The sequence below is a fragment of the Haliaeetus leucocephalus genome, unplaced genomic scaffold (assembly GCF_000737465.1).
Source record: "Haliaeetus leucocephalus isolate CR32 unplaced genomic scaffold, Haliaeetus_leucocephalus-4.0 Scaffold696, whole genome shotgun sequence".
NCBI lineage: Eukaryota > Metazoa > Chordata > Aves > Accipitriformes > Accipitridae > Haliaeetus > Haliaeetus leucocephalus.
Genome location: NW_010973132.1, coordinates 1232789 through 1249953, shown reverse-complemented (window position 1 = coordinate 1249953; position 17165 = coordinate 1232789). Strand labels below are relative to the sequence as shown.

The 17165-nt window shown below is 39.8% G+C and overlaps 1 protein-coding gene across 1 annotated transcript in view; it reads right to left on the bottom strand.

Moving 5' to 3' along the window:
- Window positions 1-17165, bottom strand: part of SPTBN5 (spectrin, beta, non-erythrocytic 5) — a 99780-nt gene that overhangs the window by 51257 nt on the left and 31358 nt on the right. Inside the window, exons 27-33 of the mRNA XM_010580055.1 lie at window positions 16884-17016; window positions 15933-16078; window positions 15098-15212; window positions 13040-13150; window positions 11696-11875; window positions 7457-7660; window positions 6079-6228 (exon numbers count right to left, since the gene is read on the bottom strand). Coding sequence (XP_010578357.1) covers window positions 6079-6228; window positions 7457-7660; window positions 11696-11875; window positions 13040-13150; window positions 15098-15212; window positions 15933-16078; window positions 16884-17016 — 1039 coding nt within the window. The remainder of the gene's footprint in view (window positions 1-6078; window positions 6229-7456; window positions 7661-11695; window positions 11876-13039; window positions 13151-15097; window positions 15213-15932; window positions 16079-16883; window positions 17017-17165) is intronic.

The following is a 17165-nucleotide window of genomic DNA, read 5'->3' as shown; positions in this document are numbered from 1 at the left end:
TTCTGAAAGACAATCAGCTCTGGATTTAAATCCTTGCTTGTGACCTCATTCCCTCTAGCTGAATTTCCTCTTCCAGTCAGCACAGCTGGTGACAGCCATATATCTCTGGAGACAGTCTGCTGAGGAAGGCCAGGATACTTAGAGGAAGTCACATGAAATCTTGTGATTTCAAGGCCTGGAGACCCACCTGAAGGGAAGCCTTGTTTTGGTTTCTGGGATCCTGTTGGAAGACCAGCTGGAGTTTCAGGCACCTTCTCTAACTGTGGCATAAGCAGACTTGAATGAGCATGACTGCTTCCATGGGAATCTGCTCGGAGAGGCTTTATCGTCAAGCTGCAAGTTGAAATGTAAAGTTTCATTGAAGCATGGAGATCTGGCATTTGGACATTGCACTGGCTACAGCCTTGTTGGGGTGGGAGAGAATCACAAGGTTCCAGGGATGCATGCAGATTTTTGCTGCAGACTGTAGAAACAGCTGGAATAGCAGACAGATCAACATCTAGGCGTGATGTCCAGCTTGGTGGAGCTTTGCAGGAAAGGACATCAGAAGGCAAAGATACAGCAAGCTTCAAGGGATTGTTTTTTTCAGAAGAAATACGATGAACACTTTTTTCTCTTTCTGGATTTTGCCTGTAAGATGCAGATGTTGACCAAGTGCCAGAACCCTCATATCCATGGCCCCGAGGCTCCCTGGGAGGACTGGAACACTTGGATGTCTCATCAGCATTGACACAGTGACTAATGCTCCCAAAAGCTTTCCTCTGGTCTGTGTGTGCCAGGACGACATCTAGCCTTGAACAGTAAGCTCCAGAAGACACACTGCTTGGTGGTGAGCTGGCAATTCCTGGAGGAAGCTCTGCAACTGATTGACCAGTGGGAGGATGCCATGCTGATGCTGGCATCTTTTGAAAAGGCCTGTCCCGCACAGCAGATTCAAAAGGAGGAGGTGGGGTCATTCTGCTGGAAGACAGCATCACTTCCACAGTGGAGACATAGGTTTCAGATGAAAGTTTGCAGCGATGGTCCCTGCATGACATTCTGAAGCTTAGTCCTAAACGATGCAAAAACCAAAGCCACAGAAGCTTGCCTTTCCCCTGTTTTTAAAACCAACTCCTAATCCTTTTTCCTTTGGCACTGGAAATTTCCATTCTTCCTCTGAAGCAAAGGAATGAGAGTTGAATAGACATTCTCCAGGAAAAAATTCATAAACTAAAAAAATCCACATTCAAAATAAAAATGCACAGCTCTTCTAATACTGCTACCACCGCCTGTCACGTCTGCAAAGTGATATGAGTGTGGGATGGGCAGGAAGATAAATTATGGAGCATGAGGCTCTGCTCCCTGAGCGTTCTGACAGTGAGACTGCAGACAGAGTAGGAGGGAGCCAAAAACGCCTGCCAGAGACAGCCTGCAAATTCGTTGTTACTTCATCTGTGAAAAAAAGGAAAGCAGCTAACCTGAGCAATGCATCTGCTGCTGTGAAAAGGTTAGAACGGTGCAGAGTGTACTGGACACTGCTTCTGCTCAGAGCAAAAAGGATTTTTTTTTCTTCTTTCTCTTTTTCAGCTGTTGCTTGTCTGTACTCCCAATGGTAAGATCTCAGTTCACAGGTCTTAGAAGACTTTCCTACAACAGTTCCATGCAGTGGCACAACTGAATTCATAATAAAAAAAAGTTAAAAAGATAGATGTTTGCCTAATTTTCTCCACATGTGCTCTATTTTCTTTAGCATAGAACAATCCTAGACTAAATTCTGCAGAAATCCTTCGAAGGTTTAAGTAACTTGGATGTAATATAAGATGCTGGCATAAAGTCAAACCCGTCACACTGGCACAGACAGCAAATGAGAGCGCAGTTCTCAGTAGTAGTTCTTAGTTTAAAACACTCTGTTGCCTTCTTCCTTCCCCTGCTCCTTGCTGCTAGGGGAGAGACTTGGTCTAAGGCATATGAAGTACTGGGAAAATAGGATCAAAAAATTATGGGGTGGCAGAAGCAGCTTTCTTACACACGTATTTTGCAGATGTGCAAAGTGAAATGCACATGACTGAGTTTTGCTTCAAACACAAAAGTCAGGAGAAACACAAAGGGTGGAGAGATTGCTTATATTTGTTTGCCTGATAGGAATCCTTTTTGAATGTGTGTTTGCTTTTGTCCTTTCTGAAAGCAGCAAATTACAAAATCCCCATTGGGAAAGTGGTTTGAGAGTCTTCAATTGATGCCTTGGCTGAATACTTTTTGAAAATGCGTTTGAAAGGACTGCTTTCCTACTGTCCTGCCTGTCTCCCTAGGGAGCAAAGTCTGGGTCACTATGCAGCCACATTTTAACTCCATATAGTAGTAACAGAGCTCCATCCAAAAGGAATAGATTCATCTTCCAATTTTTCGTCAAATGCAGAGAAGTAAAATACAAATAGTGACTAAGAAATCTCAGTTAACTGTCCAATAGTGTATACTGATTCATAAGGCAGATGGTGGCAGCTGCAAAAGACAGCTTTGCGGTTCTTGCTATTTATCCCTCATTTGTATGGGAGTCCTGTGGCACAGGAATAACCCGTTTGAAGAATGATCCCACTTAGAGATGAGAGAACAAAAGCAATGGGGGGTATTCTGGGAATACAGGAATTCCAACTGTAGAGGAATCAAAACAATGTTGCCATGTCTATTCAGGGCCAGGCTGATGCACCGTATATTAAGGAAGGGCTAGAATTCAGTAAAAAGTAAATTCCTTCCTGTTCTTCTGTGAATGGCAGCAAATGAGCCTCTTCTTGAAATGGTTTGTTTTCTTTAGTAATTTCATCCCATAAATTCTTCAAAGATAGAGCTTATTTCATATGTAAACACGTCTAATCTCTGTCTTCTCAGCAGCATAATAGCCTGAACCTGCATCACCCTTTATTTATACTCACTATGGACTGACATTAGTCATGACTTTGAGGTGATCGCTGACATTGCCAGGTCTCAAATCAGTAAAACTGACTTAAAGACAGCAAAATATGATTTAAAATGAGCAGGTAGCAGTGGAATTTGTGAAGTACAGCTGAGATGTGCTTTCACCAATACCCTTTAGCTCTAAGGCAAGCTGATGTTCCTGGGTAGTTGCCTTTTCTCGGTGGTACTTTTGCTCAGTGTCAGCTTAAAACGAAGATGACAACAATGGACAACACAGGAATGAGTCATTATGATGGAGGAAAGCTAGTAATTCCTGAAAACAAAGCTGTTCACAGCATTGTCCTGATTAGTACATCCAGAGTAGTGAGAATGCTCATAGCACCTGAATGCTCACATCTCATTGAGGGTCTGTTTGTTTGCATCCTTGGATATGAACAAATTCAGCATCTCTTCTTCCCACCTAACAGCACTTAAACATTTCCTGGATCAAATCTGATCACTAATCCATTACAGTCTCTTCTACGCATTGTGGTAACTTGGTGATGGTAGGGACTGTGTCAGTGAAGGAGGAGACATATAGCTGACTGTGATATCCAGATTACAAATTTAGAAATCCATGGCGTTCTGTAATTTCCCTGGTATATTGCAGGTAGATACTTGGTCACTGACTGTAATATCAAAGGTATTTGTCTACACGATCACACCACTGTGACCTACTTTTCTATTTTATAACAGTAACTCTGTGAGCATGCAGCTGTAATTCTTACATGCACAGACCTCTCACAAAAGGAACAGTTCTTCAATCAGTAATCTTCTGAGGATTAAATATAAGCAAAAATGAGAAACAAAAAGTTTATGAATCTTCTTTCCACAGCTAAAGTGTTCTTTTCAACCTGAGTGTTCTTTTTAAAAAAAAAAAAAAATCAGATGCAGAGGGTGGTAGAGGGAACATAAGAGCATGCGACGACTGTAGCTCCCTCATTCCCTGTACCTGCATGGATGAGACCAACTCCTTATTTTCTTGTCATTCTCCCTGACTGTAAAATGTCATCTGTGCGATGGGATGCTGGGAGGGACAGCCGAGTGTCCACACTTTACTGTTCCACCTTCTGAACACTTAGTCACAGTGAGAACAACTAAGTACCAGGCTCCTTGGAAGTGCATAGAGGAAATACTACAAGAAAAAGATTCTGATAATAGAATCTTTCCCTTCATAGCCCTCAAGGTCACAGTCTTCATGCTCAGGCTTTGCTTTGGCTGAAGAAACTTGTTGTAGGAGGCAGGTACTGTGACTGATCCTACCAAGAGAATTTACCCAGTCTGTGAAGAACACCCACCCCTTTTGTGGCAGTCTACCTCACAGCATATGGCAATGCTAAATTCATCTGAATAAAGAATTATACGAAGTGCAGTTTACCTGTACAGAATGTGCTGGGGGAATACCAAAAATGCCAGGTGCAACCCCTTTCATGTAAGAGTAATATAGTCTTTTGCAACCAGGACTCATGACTGAGGGGCAAGAAGAAACTCTAACCCATAGTAACTTCCTACGCATTTACCTCTGAGGTATATACAGCAAAGCCGATGCCATAGTCACAGTGCCTCTGCATGTTGGCTGATCTCCATTTCATGAAAAGAGAAAGAATACAGTGGCCAAAATTTTGTACAGAGATTATATGTTCCCTGATGATGCTAACTCGTTCAGGAGCTTAGCAATGAGGTATCACTGCTTGATAGGGAATTGAGAGAGATATAATGCAAATTGCGCCATTTGCTAGTTAAGCAACAAATAAAAAAAAAATAATGGGCAGAACTATATAATATTTTACTACAGAAACCTGAACCTAGGTGAAACTCTTTTAGTTTCATGTTTCGGCACAAACTCAGAATGCAGGCCATACTTGCCAAGGGTGCCAGTTGTAGGGAATTATGAAGATATGGATTTCCTTCAGGGAATGACTAGCAGAAGGCTTTGAGCCCACGTATCCCAAAGGGTTAAGTATGACTGCATGGCACAGCTCAGGGTCAGTCCAAAAAAAGATTTAGTGCCAGTGGCAAAGCATTGGCAGAAAACAGAGCTCAGCACAAACCAAGACCCATTATATTATGCTGCCAGTGGTCCTGGAGAATTAAGAATTATTTTTCCTTAATAAGAAATCACCCAGGGGTACAACAACCTTCAGCTTCACTTCAACTCTTCAGTTTGGCAACCTTCAATGCATTAATGTGGTTTGCATGCCAAGTCTCAGCACAGTTACAGCAATCTATCAATCCATGAATTTGCACAGAGTGACTGGAAAAGACGTCTAAATTCTGCACTCAGTTTTGTAATAGCAAATGTCAAACCTCAAGCTGGAACCTTTTTAAATAGTTCCATGAATCAGGAAAGTGCAAGAAAGACAAAATATAATTTAATATTGGTGAAAAAAAAAATATCTGTTTCAAGAACCGCAACAGGATGATAATAAGAACATCCTTCTGTCTCTTTGCATTAACTGTATCAGCCCTCTTTTCATGAGAGGGTTTTTTCACTAGCTCATCTTTCTCTACTACATCAAACAGAAACTAATATTCCTTACAATCAAATTCTTTCATAGTTGTTCTCCACACTGCTATCAACTCCCTTGCAGAACTGAGAAGTCAATTAAGCTGGATTAACTCACACTGCCAACATCCATTTTCCACTAGTTGAATCTCCCCAGCACTAACCCTTAGCCTGGGGTGAAGTTTCCAGCAACACCTGCAAAGTAATCTCCCTGTCCTCTTTCAAACCCTCTTTACAATTTCCCTTCTCTCTGGAGCCTATAAAACAATTTGCCGGTGGTTAAACAGTTGGTATGCTGACATCTGTTTGTGAAGCAGATTAATACTGGACTGTTGTCTCCCTCTTCTGTTGTGACTTTCATCTGTTAGCTCTTGTGTTTATTTGCAATGAATTATCTTTCAGGCAAGGATCAACTTTTTGTCTCTGGTTCCTCACCTAAGCCCCATAAGAAAAGGGAGTCTTGTACATTGCTACAGTCTCCAAGTGATACCACAGTGCAAACAATAACAATAAAAAGAGTGTCTTGTCTATATGTAGACCCAAGGATTTTAAGTTGTAGGTGAACAGTAGTGCCCGTTTTAGTTTGGAAGAGTTCAAATGCTCAAAGAGTTTAACTGCTTATTTCGCGTTTATAATTCACTAACCTCCTGTGAGTTCAGGAGCATGTCCAGGTGATCCCAATCCTTGTAGAACATTTGTTCTTGGTGTGTTTTCTCCAGCCACTCCTTCTTCTGTTTCCATTCATTGTATACATTTTCCTTCTCTTCCAACAGAGCCTGTAGCTTCTGCTGAATCTGAACACAATTTCCAATGAAAAACTCAAGTTGATCTATATAGCCCGTGGACCAGGGTAAGGTGGGAGGAGAAAGGATTAAGTGGAGTAGTGGATAAGCCCCTTAAATTGCAACAAAATTATCAAACAGATAAAATTAGAACAAATTCTAGCATTTATATTTGGGCAGAGAGATAATCAGAAGTGCCTCATTTCAGGAATGGAGGAGTGCTTCTTACAGCATATACAGAAGTCCAAACCAAGAGCAAAGAAAGGTAACTGTTTCTCAAGTGTACCTTCTAGAACCAAATCCTAATTCTCCATTATCTTTAGTCATAAAAGTGTAATTATAGCACTTCAAATTGGGATAGGACAGATGCTTAATAAGTTATTAACATAGCGTATTCTCCTAATCAGTGAATACATGCCTCAATGTTAGACTTCATGTAATATCTGCTTCCAAACTTTGTACACCCACAGGCCTTCTATAAATGATTTTTTCCTACATTTTTCTACAGGCAAAGGACTCTACAGTCAGGAAGATTTCTAGTTACTATAGTAATACATTGCAATATTCAACAAATTTTCAGGAAATAGCTTGGTCAGACAGGAGAATAATTTGCATGAACTCTGCAGTTTTCTGAAGGTATTCAGAAACATGTTAATGAATTGTCAGGGAGAAGTAAACTAGTAGGTACTGGAAAAGAAATAATGCTGTGAGAATTTTAGAAGCTATTTGTCTTGAGTAAACTGACATTTTGATTTCCATCTTTCATTTCCAGGAGTTAAATATACCAGCTTAATTCATTACTACAGAAAATGTTTCGATTCATCTTTAAACTCTCTCATATGTTTGAGTGCTTTGGTTGACAGGTTTTTGTCCAGCCTGGTCTGGTGTGGATACAGTACTGTAACTTGAAGCATAGTACTTGTGTGAAAAAACAGTTTGGGAAGTGGGTAGAATTATCTCCATTGCTCAGAACATAGTGAACTTCTTGAATAAGCCCCATCTTGCTGCAGTGGGCCCTCGGGAGATGCCAGCACTCATCTACTGCTGAAGTAAGAAATGGAACAGATATTTTTGTGCCCAAACTAGGTCACACACTGAGGCAAATGTAGGTCATGCATATGGATAATGGGTGAGTGTACACAGGCATTTGTATGCTTACAGCCCAATATAGTATAGAATGATAGTTACAATGGTGTTAGGCAGCTGAATGCATGTGACAACTCGAATGAGTTTCAGTTACCTCTTTTGATCCTATTTCCTCATCTTGCAAGAGTGACTGTCCTAGCTGTACAACATGACTATATTTCTCTTCTCGTGCTTCAATCTCTGCCAGTAGCTGTTGATGCTGAGTAAGTCTCAGGCTGCTAGTAGATATGTCCCGAATAGTCTCCTTGGCTCTCATTTCCCTTATTATTTCTGCTGTCCATAAGAAATAGTCCCACACCTGGAACCCAAGAAAATGTGAAAGTTGAGGTTAGAGCTCAAGCTTGGGTTATCAGGCAGGAAAATCATAGGCTGACTGTTCAACTTTAAATGAATAATAGGTAATAAAATCACAGATAAAAAAGAAAAAATTTCATTAGGGCTTAGAGTACTTCTATGAATTTTAACAAGGGTGGATAACATGACTGCAGGAATTTCTACATACTCTGTTAAATCATACATGTTTTGTAATATCATAATCATAATCAAACTGTGTCATATCACATCAATAACAACATGATATCATTTAACTGCCTTTTAGTCCATCGTTCCTTAAGTGTTTTCTGGTGTTATTCCTTCACAGAGGATGAAACTATATCACTCTACTTTTCTGTGACTTAGCTTTGGCTAATACAAGTCTATTCAAAACTTATGTTGTACACATATTCTAAAATGACAGTGAGAATTTTCAGGTGAAAAACAAATGCACTCTAATAGAGGTGGAAAAAGTTAAATCACAGGTCAGAAAAAATTGCTTAAGCATATCAGGTATGCAGATTCAGCTCTTGATTTGTGGAACTCTATGACTGAGATTGGCACAGAAACACAATTCTGAAAGGAGCAAGGATATAATGCTAGTTTATTTTTAAAATCTGATGAACCAATAAACATGTTTATAATATCTTAAAATTTCTGAAGCATTCAGTTGAGGCAATTATGAGCAAGAAAATTCTAAAACAAATCTCCAAGAATTATTTTCTGACTGTTATGGAAGAAACTTGTGCAAGTAAAAATAAGTTGACATTTTCTGTATGTCTTTTTTGCATTTGATTCTGCACCTTCACCACTCCACTTTAGGCATCTCATTTGAATCTGTAATAGGTGTTTTGCTTTTATGTGTCAGTTGGTAAAAAATAGGACTGCATGGGACTGTACTGGGGATTATATGGGATGATTAACTTTTGCTATAGTTCAATTGTGTTTGGATTAGTTGATTCAATTCTGAGGTGGTAAATGGCCCTTTAGTTTTTAAGTGTAAAAAGACTGTTATGTATAGTAAGTGCTAAAGAAAAATGCCCTTTTACTGCAGAGAACTAAAAATTTTCTCTTATGAATGGTTGCTGGCTTTTCCACTGAACGGAAGAATGTAATGGAAATAACTTCTTTCCCATTCTATTTTACCCCTGGATTTTTATCCATATCATCAAAATTTTGTACAGCTTAAAGCTGGCTTGTGAACCATCCAGCCAGGAAAAAATATTTTCAGAAAAGCACCACAAAATTGAAATTGGCCAATTTGGGGTCCTAAGAGTTTAGGCTTTAAAGCCAAGATACTCTTTTCTTAAAGCCAGTGAACACAGCTACTAAATGACTCTTTAAAAGGACTGTGGCGTAATTTCGATTTGCAGAACTAATTCACACACAGCTGGAAGTCACTGTAGACACTGACATTGCACTTGGCACTGCAAATGTCTAAGACTCCCTGAGATTTTAAGCTAAGCATTAGGAAAAAATCCATAAATCTCAGGATATTTAATGCAATGGAACAAGTCAAAAGCCAATAAGAGGTTATTGGGCTGCCACTGCCAGCAACATTTAAGGATAGACCAGGCATCAGTCTGCAGGAAACTCCTAAGCAGAGCCTGACAGAGACCATGCAGATCCTAGCACAAACTTCAGAACAAGAACCTCAGATCATTCAGAAATACTTTTGAGCCTACATCTAAATTTCTCTTCCTTGACCGAGTTTCTTGGAAGATTTGGAGCCCTCTGCTGTTACTGTGTGTTGTCAGTCAGGGCCAGCTCTGCTATTTAATCAGACTAAAATTGTACTTGATGGGATGCAAGGAGATACACTAGATGATTGTGCTGCAGTCTCATTTCATGGAAAGGCTGATTTGTTTTTGTTTCCCTTCTTAATCTATGTACAATTTCATAATGAAAAAGCCCCATGGACTGCATATGAACAATAGTAATGAAAAAAGTACACTGAACAGCTGAGACTAACATTAAGTTTGTGAACCTCTTGGCATGGCTGACAGAAGAAAGGGAGAAAAGTTGCCTCTTTGCACTCAGCAGTTTGGGGGATGTTCTGCAGCAAAGCTGCTCTAACCTACCCTAGAGCTACTGAGATTCTTACAGTCATTAGGCATGGCTGTATAACCCCGCCTTGTCCGATCTGGGCAGAAAGACTGGCTTACTGAATTTGCAGAACCAGCTCTTCACTTCTTCATGAATTATTGTCAGGAAAGGAAGTGAAAATTGAGAGGATCAGGAATACTTCTTGCCAGTGGACTGATATCAAAGAGACAGGGAGATGCCTGAAGCATAATCCCATCTAGGCACGTCACTGAGAATACAGTCACCTGGCTTTGTCATTTGTTTTATGATGTTAAAAGCACCTTAATTACTGTGAACCCTCTATTAAGCACTGACAGATTTATATATTTTTAAGGTGTTCACTGCTTGTAAACTAACCAATGCAGATGAAAGGACACAGTACCAGAGTAAGAAATGGGCTCTAGATTTGCCATTCAGATCACAGGATGCATCACAGATTTCAGACAAAATTAAAGCCAAAGGTATTTTTTATGGTTCCAGCAATAAAAAGAAAAAATCTTCCCCACCAACAGGACATTTTCTATCTGAAGTCAATAACTAAATTTATTACATAAGTTATGAAACAAATCAATAACAAAGTGAACTCTGAGTGACTATGTTTTAATGGATAAATCCATCAGATCCATCTCCTGATGAAGATGCCCTGAGACTGAAGACTTGAAGAATCTAATATCTGTTACTAGAATACATACTAGAAGGAGTTTGCCTTGTTCTTACTATCATTCCTAGATATTGTCAGAAAGACAGTGGACAAATGATCTTTCACCTACATCAGTAGAGCCACTTTAATTTTTCTTCAGTCATATTCTAATTCATTTTATTTCCCTATCAACAATTCTACACAAGATAATGGATTCTTAACAGTTAAAAACCAAACCAACCAAACCCACAAAAAAACAAAGTGCCATAAGCATCCTTTATCTCTAACTGTACAGTACATTTTTTGATGCAATATGACAAGTAATGCTGGTTTGACGCTCAAAGTGGATTAGCCTAATGTGCAGAAACCTCTCATGCTAACACAAATGCATCATGTACACTCTATTGCGGTCTTGATCCTAGCTTATAATCTTAAGACAAACTTGTGGGAAGGTTTTTTCCAGGTGAGCATACCCTGGATATTCTCTGCTCCCCAGCAAACATGGAAACAGAATGTGAACTACCAGAGGTATCTTTAATTGACACTGAGGTTACATCTGGAACAGTTCAGGAATACAAAGAATGTAAAGGTATTCTAGAAATCTACATTAGCAACTTCCTTCATGATAAAAGGGGGCACCCTTGCTGGTTTAGTACCTGCTACTGCAGTACTTGCAGCAATAATCTACTAATTTGCAGTGGTATAGCTCAAGTGCCCTCACTGACATTCGCAAAGTATTCGGTGGCAAACCATAGCTCAGTGACCTACTGAGTTCTTCAGAGACAAAGGTACTGTGCCTTGCAGATGATATTATGCTGATATACACATGTCACTGTTTAAGCAGCTTGAGAGGTTACTGCGAAGACCAGTGAGTTGTATTTGACACATACCATGAAGTAAGTTAACTGAGGGTTATTGCATGCCCTGAGAGAAAGAGAACAAAGTTTAGCCATTATAAATGGGAGTCTAACATCTATTTTTATCACTTTTACTCAGTGGGAATTGCAGTGTCTTTGAAAAGACTACTGCTACTCTTGAGAAATGATGACCTTTTTTGACAACTATCTATCCCATACACAGGTGGATACAAGCTTTCCTTCCTACAGAAGGTAAAATATCATGATCCTCTAACACCTTTCTAAATAGCTACAAGCACTTCAATACTTGATTAGTAACACGGATAGTGCCTGCAGCCTTTTACATGAACCTTTGCAGCTTGGAAGTACACCTGTGATTCACACACACCGAAGGCACCTTTCCCCTGTGTACCAATGGACAGAAGGCAGAAGTGCTTACATGTGCCTGAAACTGGTAAAGCTTGTATGCTCGTTCCAGAAGTTTCTTGCGCAGTTCCACTTTAGACTTCAGGGCCTTCCAGTTGGTCACTATTGCCTGCTGCTTTGCTTTCAGGTCTTCTACCTGCTTCTTTGAGCAATGTGTCAGCACACGATCTGCAGAGTGGATCAGCTCCTGCAGCTATACACAGACAAAAGAATAGGGTAGGAAAGAGAGAGTCATAGAGATACAGCTAATATCAGAAAAGTTATGATAAGGGCTATGTTAATTGTACATGAAACTACAATTCAAGCAACATTTTCTGACCTAACTTTTCTCAGGCTAAACGAAAGCGTCCCTAATTTCAGTTCTATGGAATAACAGTGACACCCAGTGTTTCCTAAGGCTCATCACAACAGTGATTTTTCAAATACGCAGGCAGATTTCGTTTCTCCTTTTATTATATCATTTATTACATGAGTAATGCAAATAATAGCTAACCATACCTTGTTTTCCTCAGTGATCATATAGATTAACTGTGACTACATTATCTTCACGCATATCTCATACTCTTTTGCCTTTAAAAGTAATAAGCAGCTGGTAGGATCAATTCTAGTGTTATCTGCCACAAGGCCAAGACACGAGGCCACTGATAAATAATACTGGGATAACTACTTCAGTAATCTCAAGATAGCACAAGCTGTGTTAACTATACCATCACATGTACTAAACGAAGGGATGAAGAGAAAACTCATACTAATTTTATTGGTCTAGTTGAAGCCAAGCAAATCTCCTATATACAAGGAAGCTGTTCTCATGACCTGAAACTTTTCACAAGTTTGTATAATGAGCCCTAACCTTCTTTCTCACAGTCCAATTCCTACCCCTCTCAACTTGTTGAAAATTCCAGACTGCTGCCCCATCCTTCCTTCTGTATTCCTCTATAGTCAATTACTGCATTTTATGTTCAATGAATATTCAGTTTCTCTGCACATAGAATGGATTCTGGATTTTTCCTTGTAATCACCTGGAACACTTTGAAGAAGACAGTAAGCACATTATAAAGCCTGGCATAATCATACTTTTCAAAAACAGTGATCAAAAATATCCCTGTGAATCACTTCAATAGTCAGTGCTTGTTATAATATGTCCCTTTTTTGTAAGGTTTTAAATTACCTACTTTATCACTGCCATCAAACCTTGAACATATTGAAAAAGCAGAAGACTAAGGAAGATTATTAGAGATTTCCAGGCCCTCACAGAGAGCCTGTAATAATTTTGTTCACAACACTAAATTATTAGTATGATTGTCTCGGAAACTTGAATTTTGGCTACACATTAAAGACCACAAATTACTTTCATTACCTGCTGCTCATTCCCAGAAAGCTCATGCTCCAGGGCCACATGGTTCCGGAGCTGAGTTTGTACACCTCTCATGTCCTTAGCAACATCATCTGGAATACTTTTGGACTTCTCCTGGAAGGAAGAAATCAGAAAAAGCTTTGCTGCTTTCTACGTCCAAGTAAAACACATTACAAGCCTACTTTAGTCATTTTGTGTAGTGCAACTCATACTGCACAGTTAGGACATCCTGGGTTACTCAACTATGACAGGTAAAAAGAAGCCAGAAAAATCTGTCCTAGTACATCTTTCCTAGTAACTCACTTCTAAGTATCTTGGTGATTAAGCTATCCAACCAGACTGTGAGAGATGAAGCTTCAAGTCTTTCTTTGATCAGACAATACAGGAGAAAGGCTTGCAGGCTTTGTGCTGGGAATCAATCTTGAATAGCTACTGCAGTGACATAGTGAATTGTTAAAGTAGCATTAACAACCAACAGTTTTAGGCCATTCTTTGGGATACAGGTGGTCTATATGTGAACCAGCTTTAGATAAAAATTTAGTTACACATGCTCAGGAAAAATTACTGTAAAGATGAGAGAAACGGAGAGACCATCGCATAAAAGGAGACTTAACATTTATTTAGCTCAGCAAAGGTTCTGAGGGGATTTAGTTGTTACATAGACATGCACTGAGAACACAGCAAGCAAAAAGAAAAGGTGCTTCAGCTGGAGGACACCACTGTTGCTAGACTAAAATGATTAGAAACTTGCTCCAGGTCAATTTAGGTGAAAATTAGCAGAACATTTCTAACCATTGGGGAAGTGCATTTCTGTTACAGATTCACAGGCTGGTTTGGGGTACCAACAATGCATCTAGGTAAGGTGCTGTAAAAGAAGTTGCATGTTGTAGTTGTCTATGCTATGATGGCACTGGAGTTGGTGACTTAAGCAAGATCTTGTAGTACTCTGTTCCTATAAGAAATGGCTTTCCCTGATAGACATCTGACCAGGTTACACAGTAAGGGATAGGCAAGATCACTGAATTGCTGTCCCACTCAGTAGTGAAGCTTATTAACAAGATGTGATGCTAGAAGTGTGTACTGATTGCCTAGACCAAACTTAGCATGGGGATAAACCAACAGCTGGTCTGTGAAGTGTTTCTGAACTATCCCTTGTCCCTGCCACAGAATTAACTAGTTCATCATTGAAGTTAAATATACACCAGGTTCTGAAAGCCCCAGCTGGTATATGGTGAAATATTATGAATTTGACTTTCCATTCACCACAGGGAAAGAAAAACAGGAATAACATAGTTGAATAGGGCAGCTTCTGCCAGCACAAGCAAGTAGAAAATCTACTGCACATAACCTAACAAAGCCCTGCTGCCTTGCAAACAGTGGAAGCTCTGTTGGATCACTGCCTCCTGTGCACATCTGCATTAGGGAAACCACACCTCTCATTACAGCAAGGATGTTGTTTCTCTGTGAAATTCTTCAGGATGCTCAGATAAAACAGAAGGCTGAAGATTTTCATTGGGACTTTTCCCCCCAGTTTTCACACTGGGACTGTTTGAAATTATTGCCAGTACAGGGCACTGAAATGAGAGGAAAAGATTTTTGGCCCAACTTTTCACATCAGGTCACGTGATTGCCTGACAGCCTTCCAGGCTAACAATCACTGTAATCCAGACAAATGCCTTTTTCACAAGACAGTTCTTTCTTCAGCACATACAGCTACAATGGTGTACACAGAACCACCACAGTGAGGCAGTAAACGGTTTCTTATGGCTGATGACTGCAAACAAAATTACTATATGCAGCCCTGGTCTTCTCAGCTTCTCCCACAGATCAGCAACTCTAGGTGCACCTGGTTTCACCAATGGTTCTCATAAGGTGACCAGTCAGGCATCTAAGGATTACCCATGAGTTTATTTTTTTTTAACACTTTGAGTAATCATACATGTTTCTTACTGAGATTTTTTTTTTAAGTCAGCAGCAAGCACACTGAGAATCATAAGAATACTCCACAAATTAAGCTGAAATGAAGTTTGTATTGCGTGAGACTTTCCCCTTATTTTTTACCTTAATATGGGCTAGAGCATCTGTCAGATCTTGGTAACACTTGTGAATCTCCTCAGCATCTCTCAGCCGCTCACCTCGTAATCTGGTGATTTCCAACAGCTCCTCCCAGGAGTTCCTGCAAGGGAGGATGGGGAAAAGAACCATGTAAAACATTTAATCTAGGAGTAAAGAAGATTAACAGTCTGAAGACCTCCTCTTACTTTGTTTTTAATTCCTGCCGTTAAATTCTGCTGGAGTGATTCTCTGAGGGGCAGCATGTGTCTCACCCTACTCTGTTCATGTCCTCCTCTGTGCTCCAGGCACTTAAATAGATGGTCCTATATAAGGGTGCCCCTCTCCAATATGCTTTTCAGGTTTTATATACAGGACTTGGAGGACTGAATCAGACTCTACTATTCCTTCATGCTTCTCTTTTGGGCCAGTTTGGACCAATGCCAGACATAAAAAGCTCAGAACATCTTAATGTTGTTCTGCAGATCAGTCATGGGATTCAAATTCAAATATCAGAAGCAATAAAGAAGCAACTAAACTCCTAGCCTTTCAGTTAGGTGATCCTGTTTCAAAGAGCAAAGGAAATTTACTCACCTCTTACTTGTAAAGCACCTCTCATGCAATTTACAAGAAGCCAAATCAGCAAGCAGATAATGTCTGCCTTATAGTAATCTGTTTTCAAATGAGGCATGGCAGCAGCTCTGTATCAGTGAGCAAACCGCATATTTTGCAATTAGAGAATTGGGAGGACATGCCTTATCCTTTTCTAATTCCTTCTCACTTCCTCGTCCTTGAGAGTGAAGTGAAAGGACAAAGCATTAGAGAGATAACACAAGTCTCCTACCTTAGCTCTTTCTGCTTCTGTCGAATTTCCCGGGACTCAGAATGCCCACAGTTCAGCAAGTTGTCTGCCAGCTGCTGGCAAGCCACGACTCTTTTCCCACCTGCTTCCAACTGGTGTCGGAACATGTCATATTTGGCACAAAGTTGCTTTTGAAGGAAAAACAACAATAACAAAAAAGGCATTTTGAGTGCTCTCTTTTCACAAACATACCTGCTCAGCTATCAGAGCACAGCCAAAAGACGGGTAATAAACTGATCATATTTGGAGATGGAGAAAATGCAGAGAATGACCGGATTTTACCCCCAAAGACCATGAGGACCTACAAACTATTAGCAAAACACAAGGTTTGTGATGCAGATGGGAGGCAGAAACATTATTACCAGGGATAAAAACAACAATTCAATATACAATGAATTTAAATTATTAAATGATACGTTTGCACTTCATGAATGCAAATGTGTATTCAGTACTATAGCTGGATAATATAGTCTGATTTTAAGATTTAGGACACAAGATATTTTGAAATAAATTACAAAAATGAGCATTCTGAATGGCTATTGATTTCTAACAGGCTGACATTAGATCAGTTTCTGTGCCATGTGAAGAGGTATAGCTGTAGATGTCTGTACACCAGCATTTATGATGAAAAAAATCCTTAATGGGCACCACACTGAAATATCTGGTTATTAAAAAATAGAAAGGAGTTGCTCTCTGAATGTGTAGACATTCTGGCATGCAGTTGTTTCACGCAGCTCAGCCCCCATGGCAATGCTGCCTGCCTGTCACAACAAGTCAATGCTTCCCACCCAATCTTCACCCTTTTCTCTTCCCGTCTACCAGTTATTTATACTTACTTTTTACTCTGTCTTATAAGTTTTCAAGGACAACCTTAGAATCTGTTTACAGTCTCACTACATAAAGTTTTATTGACCTGTTACTCAAAAAACTCACCAAGATATGTTCATAATCATTTCCATAGTCTTCAGAGCTGGCTGTTTGTTTCTGCTGAGTGATCCAGTCTTGCAGATCTTCATATTCTCGTAGAAACTCATGTAAGACAAGAGTCTCATCCAGCTTCTTCCCTCTGTTGGGGGAAGGAGACAAGATAATACAATTAGACCAAGGGAATATAAGAGGAGGGCAATCAGTAACTTTCTTTGTATTAATGCCCCAAACCTCTCACCATCAAGACTAATTCTCTTTAATGAAAGAACTGACTTTATTTCTCAAGAT